This window comes from Gossypium hirsutum, chromosome A01 (genome assembly GCF_007990345.1).
Source record: "Gossypium hirsutum isolate 1008001.06 chromosome A01, Gossypium_hirsutum_v2.1, whole genome shotgun sequence".
NCBI classification, from domain to species: domain Eukaryota; kingdom Viridiplantae; phylum Streptophyta; class Magnoliopsida; order Malvales; family Malvaceae; genus Gossypium; species Gossypium hirsutum.
This window is the reverse complement of record NC_053424.1, coordinates 876,013-883,636: the sequence shown is the minus strand read 5'-3', so window position 1 is coordinate 883,636 and position 7,624 is coordinate 876,013. Positions and strand designations below refer to the sequence as shown.

Genomic DNA, 7,624 nt, shown 5'->3' with positions numbered 1-7,624 from the left:
AAAATTTTAAAAATTGTAATCCTATGTTCGGACTTGTATGTAGGTTTGATTGTTTGATATACCTCTCCTATCGTTTCACAATAACCTCAGCTAAACCTGGCTGGACGCCAATTAGAGAACTAAATGGTGTGCTTAGTCTCGATGGTTGCATCTGTGGCATTGATGGCCTATAATTTTAGGGATGCCTTGGACACGGTACTTTTAAGATTGATTAGGTTTTTATTTTATTGGTATTGACATTGTTGTTGATGTAAGAAACATAAATTTGAGCGTGTTTTATTTTTTTGTTTTTGAGTTGGGAAAGAGTTACGAATAATTTCAAGTATTATATAAAAAAAAATGAAGATGATCAAGTTTGGTGAGAAGCATATACAAAAAAATCTATTAAATATTAATCTTATGACAAAGTTGAATTGGTTAAATACTCAATAAAAAGATATATAAATACCAATAAAGTTTAAATTAAATTTATTGTCAAAAGATCTCAAACGAAGGCAAATTAAAAAAGAAAAAAAAAGAATTACCTTCTAATATCTCTAAAGCAAAGGACACAAAGAAAATAACTAGTCCTTTGTGAAAAAAAGGCAAAAACATGTTCAATCATTAAAATAAAACAGTTTCTACCATGGACTATAATTGTCTGCATAACTAGTATAATGAATCATAGGGTTAACTTTCAGCGGTGGCCGAGAGTTGAAAACACCGTACCGTGGCGGTGATCGCATAACCGAAAAAGGATAATATGAAGGTCCCAATGGCCTTCCCATCATCGGCGGATAACAAGACTGAAACGGCTGATAGTATGGCCTAGGGCCACCATATTCTAACATTGGTATCCTCGGAAATTGCCATTTCAATGGTCCATTAGCCATCGAAGGTTCCCTCGACAGAGTTACCTCGTCCGACTTCTTTTTACAAAACAACCCGAACAACCAAAGGCACCCTTTCTTGGGTTTACTCTTTCTGCTTTGCTTGTTCAAAGTGATATTGGGGTTACTCTCGTTCGATACACAAACTTCACTATCTTGATTTTCAAAATCGGAATCGGAAATCAAATCACAATGACAACAATCATCATTGTGAATTTCGGATTTTGATTCATGATGGACACTATCAGTGCTATTAAGGGATTGTTGCAAAGACAAAACCTCGGCCTTTTTACCCCATTTTTCAACCTTCTTCACAATATTCATTGGATTTATTTTCCCGGAAATTTTTAACACTCTCTCCGAATCATATTCGATAAACTCCACACCTAATAATAAAGAAAATATTTGAAATTCATATAAATAGAACCACAAAAATTAAAAACAAAGGCCATTAATTAAATTATCAACCAACTTATTGTAAAATAATATCTAACGAATTTAAATTCAGAAAATAGATGACGATTGCGTTTTAGCTCAATTGGCATCGGTATTATTGTAAATGCAGGAGGGCATGGGTTTAAGTGTACTGGAGTATATTATCATCCTATTTATGGATTGAGGAGGGGTTATGAATAGTTCTAGACATTATATTAAAAAAAAGTTAAAAAATAGATACATAAATAATAAAATTACCGTCGATTTTTTGTAGTTTTTCCTTCGCTTTCGATCGACACTTGTCGCAACAGTTAATATTCACTTTTAAAATGGAAATCTACAAATAAAATAAAATAAAATTAGATAAACAAAAACAAATATATGAAAACTAAAACACTAAATGAGACTAATTTAAAAAAAAAAAAGAAAAGAAAAGAAACTGAACTGCAGCCTGGGATTGTACCATCACTTCAGTACCGTATTTTCGATTATTATTTTTAGGGTGAAATTTTTGAAAGAGAAAATAACCCAAAAACAAGAACAATATTTATAGATAAAATATGGAAATTTTCTACATTTTTGCAAGAACATAGTAAATGTGAAATGAAATCAAGTAAATCTTTTTGATTTAAATGCAAAATTACTACTTAAATTATAATTAGAATGTTAATCAATACTTAATATGTTGTATTAAAACTATTTTTCAAATCAATAGTTAATTAATTACCTTCTATTAATACGAATAATGTCCAAAAACTTGCTTGCTTGGCGTAGATAAATTTGCCTCCAATCCTTCTCTACTCAAAAAATTGTCATTTTCCGAATAACAGGGGTAATATAGCATTTTTTTTTGGACTAAGACCATTGCCTAACCCTTAATGCTGCCTCTAACGGATGACGATTGGAATTGTGGATTTTGATAATATTCAGATTTAATTTTTAAAATTACTATTTCTTGTGAATTTAGAGTGAATATAGATAGACAACCCTTAATATTCATTATTCAAATTTGCATTGGTTATTCATTAATAGGTGCGAATTCGGATATTCGAATCCATAAGTTACAAAATTTTTATAATTTCAATTTTATATACATGTAATTTTGCATACTTGAATTCATGTCTTCTTACATTAGTAACAATGTCTATATCAATCGAGTTAAGACTCAATCGATGATTAGTGAGGAAACTTTGATAAGACTCAATCGATGATTAGTGAGGAAACTTTGGTATTTAATGGAAAGTAATTAATTAGCTATTGATTTAGCCTATCATTTTGATTACAATGTATTAATTATTGATTAACATTCTATTTATAAATAAATATTATAAAATATAAGTACTAATTAATGATTAATTTATTGGCTAAAATTGCTTTGATTTCGTTTCTCTTTCACAATTAATGATTTTATATTGGGATAAGTTAACATTTAGTCTTTGAATTTGATAAATTTTTTAATTTAGTCTCTATTTTCTTTTTTTGTTCATATTAATTTCTGAACTTATAATTTCTCTCAATATTTGTCAATTGACTATGTGACGCTATGAGATCGTACCATGCCATTACATGAATCAAAACTAGAAAATATTGCTAAGTTTCAAAACTAATATGGACAATAAAATTATAGTGATTAAATTAAGAAATGTTATCAAATTCAGAGGCTAAATTTGTCCCTTTTATTTTTCCTGCAAAGAAACCTAGAATTGTTGAGACGTAGACAGCATAAGTCGGTTTCCATTTAGACAGTCAAATTAATTGTAGAATTGATATACTCAATTAATCATCTTATGTCGGTGTTGATATTAAATTTTAATTTTTTATGATAGTAAATTTAAATAATTTATATTTTTATAATTTTTAAATAATTAAATTAAATTTTTATAATTTTTAAGAGGAATTAAAGTGTAATTTTATTTTTATTAATTTAAAATTTTAAAAAATTTAAAAGATTTAAGTAAAATTTTTTTTCAAGAGATCAAGGTCCTTAATTTTATGCATATACACATATAATTATATTAATCGAATAATAAAATAAATTTATTTATTTATTTATTTAAATGTGTATGATTAAACTATAATAAAAAATTCATGTATAAATTTAAATCACATTAAAAACTTTATGCATATAATTATAACAAATTAAAGTTAATATATCAAATTATACATTAAATTAAAATTCATGTGTAATTTTAAAATTTATCTCTTTAAAATTCATATATATAATTACATTAAATTAAAATTTATATATGAAATTACAGATTGAACCACATTTTTTGTTTCTATTTTTTTTTCTTGAATTTTCTTTTACCTTCACTTGTATTCAAAATTAATCAAAAAATTTACACGTGAGTATATGATATAATGTAGTATATATATACACTGTTTGTTTTTACAGATCGCCCCTAAAAAAGGGATCACTTAAGAAAGGGTTAGAGAAAGTACCACCACCATTAGGGAAAAGAGTGAGGAAGCAAATGAGACCTAAAACTATACCCCAAGCAAACCTGTTATCTCCCAACGGCGTTATTTCGTCTTTTGCCGGCATTTCTTCCCCGCCACGGAAGAAGGTTGCGAATAATCCCCACGCCAAGCAAAGTACGCTTCCGCTTAGACCACCGATGCCAAGGAGAAGGGACGTGGCAAAGGACAACAACGTAGCTGTACTACGTCCGAGCATCGCTTGAGCTATTCGGCCACCTTCAAGTCTTCCGCAAGGCAACAAGTTCAAAGAAGTCACCACCATTCCTGCGAAAATCAACAATGAAAGACCAATTCATGAACAGTTTAATTTTTGTACGTTCATGTTCGCTTATCAATCTAAATAAACAAATATAAATAATATTTTAATGTTTGTTTATTAAACAAACCAACCATGAATAAAGCTTGTTCAGGGGCAAATCTAAAAATTCTTTTAGGAGGGCCGGAATTGAATTATAAATTTTAAGAAATCAAAATATAATTTTATGATGTATTAATTTATGATTACATTATCTTTTAAGGGATTTAACAAAAAAAAATTATTTTTGGGGGGTCAAAGTATAATTTAACCATATATTAATTTATGATTTAAATATTTCTTAAGGGACTGCACAAACAAGCTCGTTTATGTCTGTTCACGCTTGATTCATTTATTTTATAACCCTAAGGATTTTCTTTTCCAAAGTTTGCCTTTACGAGAGCAAGAATGGAAAAATTACAACAATGATCAATAAGGCAAAGAAACTTACCCAAAAGTCCAGCAAAAGCTAGGGGATCAACAGGAACTCCGACCCCTTCCACGGCATTTGGTAATACGTTTCCGAGTTCATCCGCATATGGTCCGATAACAAATTGGACGAAAGAAAGCAGCGGATTGTTGTAGAAGAACTGAGGCCTTATGAACCTGATTCACATCGGATAACAAATGGGGATTTTATATACTTGACTTTGAAACTCGCACCATAATCCGAGTATATAGCATAATACTATAACAGATCTTACAATGCGTTATCGCCACCATTAAAGCTGCCATCAGATATGAAGGCAGCGATTGCAAGCACCAGTGATGTCAAGTAAGCGCTAGCTGTACGTGCCACCGGGATATCGAAAAGAGCCTTCTTATTTGGAAGCAATGACTCGTAATTGTTCATCACACCTAAACAACCGGTCCAATTGGATGGAACAAGAAATGAGGGGCTGAGTTTAACACCGTAACGAGCCGCTGTCACCCTCGTGGCTATCTGCCAAAGATGAGAGATACGCTCTTGAATAACTTTGTACGTAAATACGTAGCAAGAGCGAGGAAACTATTAAATGTACAACAAAAATGCAACTTCGGGTTAAATGTCTCCACCACAATCTCTATGTTCGGATTAGGAGGATTAATGCACAGCCTTTGAACAATCACGAGAACAAATACTATTTTATTCTACCAACAACCGCAAAAAATGCAACTTCAGGTTACAATGCCTCCTCGCAATCCCTCTGTTCGGATTAGGAGTAATGCACAGCCTTTGAACAATCAGTATACAATGCCTCCCTGCAATCCCTCCGTTCAGATTAAGAGGAGTAATGCACAACCTTTGAACAATCACGAGAACAGATGCTATCTTATTCTAGCAACGTCAGGTTACAATCCCTCCGTTCAGATTAAGAGGAGTAATGCACAGACTTGAACAACCACTAAGAACAGATACCACATTATTCTAAGCTAAAAGGGAACAAATGCAACTTGGGGTTAAAATGCCTCAGAAACTCCCCCACGGAAAGTTCTGACATACCTTAGAAACTCACATATGGAAAGATATGCCTCGGATAAGATCAGTTGCAGAGCCATAAAATTTTTTTTGGAGGCCAAAATTAAATTGTATATTTATACGATACTAAAAATACAACTTCACCATTTTAATAGACTATATTTTTATAATTTTTAAAGGATTAAATTAAATTTTTATTATTTGGGGGAAAATGCAATTTTACCATTATTAATTTCAAATTTTATAAATTATAAATGACCTAAATGAAAATTTTTCCATTTTAAGGGCTAGGCCCTTGCCTGCCCCTCTTGGCTCCACCAAGGGATAAGATATACATATTACTTATGTGGCTCCATTCGGAAAATAATGGCATACCTCGGAAACTCCCAAAATGGAGATGAAGCCACCGAAGAGAGGCAAGACATCGGCGAGATAGTCGTCAAATGTAGCACCGGGTTTCAAGAAGAATCCGCTCATTAAAGCAATGGTCCCGAAAGTTGTAACACATAAAGCTATTGCACTAACATATCCCCAAGGAGTGCTCAGCTTGGTAGACTCGAATTGGAGATCGATTTCGGCTTTAGGTTGCACCACACATGCCTGAAAGTACAACAACAACAACTAAATTAGGCTTCATCTTATTCCAAAAGCATAAATGCAAAACATTGGCCCTGTCTCAAGTTACCTGTTTCGTTATGTCGTTCGTTTTTTCCTCCATGAACCACAAGACAACTTCCCTGCCTGCGGCATTGGTCAGCTTTTTCTCAAGTATAGGAATGACTTCTTCGATCGGTCTTCTCAAATTCCCAATGAAAATCCCACCATCTCCGAATCTTCGAACATCCGTTGCAAAAAATGTATCGAATCCGAAACAGCTCTTTAACTATTATATCGAAACATCAAACACAAGGAAATATTAGTATGTGCCCAAATACCGTATTACCATGAATCGAGCGAGTGTCGGATACAAATATGCTTATTTTTGTGAATGTCCGAATATCGGCTGACCAGATATAGCTATTAGACTCGGAAAAGAAAATGAAAAACTGGGGTAACATAGTCCCAGTAGAAACCCTTGGTGAGCTATCAATATGTATCCAGAAACTTTATTACTCCGACTTCAGGGAGTGTCATCTAAAATTTTCATATATTTAGACCATCATATCATGTAATCAAAGCATATTCGAATTAAAAATCTGGATAAAATACCACAAAAAATCAAGTAAATAAACAAAATAAAATCAACACAGAATTTATAATCAAAATCCAACACTTGAAAGAATCTAAACTTTCTTTTTTATTCTCACCTTATTAAGATCAAGAGCTTTAAAAGTCTCTTCAGCTTGCTCCAACCTTTCTTTTTCTCTAGCCAAATTATCACGCACCACCTTATTGAAAAGCCCCACAATGGGATTCCCATTACTTTCCCTATCCAATTCCTTAAGCTTCCTATCCGCCCTTTTCTTCTCCAGCTTTATCGCAGCTTCAATGGAAGGATTCCCCATAAATCTCTTGAACTCCTCATCCGTTTTCCAATCCATTTCTTGCTGATCTTCTTTCCCCTCCGTTTCTTCACTGTTCGGACCCTGTGTTTCATCTCTCGGTTCTTTAGATTCCACCGCGACGGCGGAATGGGCGGTGGGTTCGGTTTCGGTTGCTTGCTCGTCTTTGACGGAAGATTTGAGAGGAAAGTGACGACGATAAACGGAGAAATGAATGGAAATTCGAGGATTGGAGCTTTGGGTTTTGTTGATAATGGTGGATAAATTCGACCCAAGATTCTTGAAGTTGAAGCCGTGTTTCTTTTTGTAGTGGTGGGTGTGGAGGTTGCATGAAGATAGAGAAGAGTGTGAAGTGAAGCACAGAGCTGTCATTTTTGTTGAATTTTAAGTTCAAAGCTGGACTGTGAGCTAAATATGCATACATACATATACATATATATATTATATTGAGAGATGTCTAGAAAGGTGGAGAAGTGTTACAGGTGGAATGGTTCATGTAGAAAGAGACGAAAAATGGTTGGATTTTGTGGTGATTGATCCAAATGGAATCCAATTGGCAGTCGAGATTCCTGTTTCAATCTAG

General features: G+C 32.9%; 2 protein-coding genes across 2 annotated transcripts; both read right to left on the bottom strand.

Annotated features, from left to right (window-relative positions):
• Positions 1–505: 505 nt before the first annotated feature.
• On the bottom strand, positions 506–2,424 carry LOC107934129 (uncharacterized). The gene is made up of 2 exons (XM_016866482.2): positions 2,415–2,424; positions 506–1,255 (listed from the first exon to the last, which is right to left on the bottom strand). Exons 1-2 carry the CDS (start codon positions 2,422–2,424, stop codon positions 621–623), a joined length of 645 nt encoding a protein of 214 aa, XP_016721971.2. The 3' UTR covers positions 506–620.
• A 1,206-nt stretch (positions 2,425–3,630) lies between these two features.
• Positions 3,631–7,562, bottom strand: LOC107934102 (probable zinc metallopeptidase EGY3, chloroplastic). The gene is made up of 6 exons (XM_016866453.2): positions 6,847–7,562; positions 6,225–6,422; positions 5,915–6,139; positions 4,785–5,023; positions 4,532–4,686; positions 3,631–4,049 (listed from the first exon to the last, which is right to left on the bottom strand). The coding sequence occupies exons 1-6, from the start codon at positions 7,411–7,413 to the stop codon at positions 3,694–3,696; spliced, it is 1,740 nt and encodes a 579-aa protein (XP_016721942.2). The 5' UTR covers positions 7,414–7,562; the 3' UTR covers positions 3,631–3,693.
• Positions 7,563–7,624: the final 62 nt, after the last annotated feature.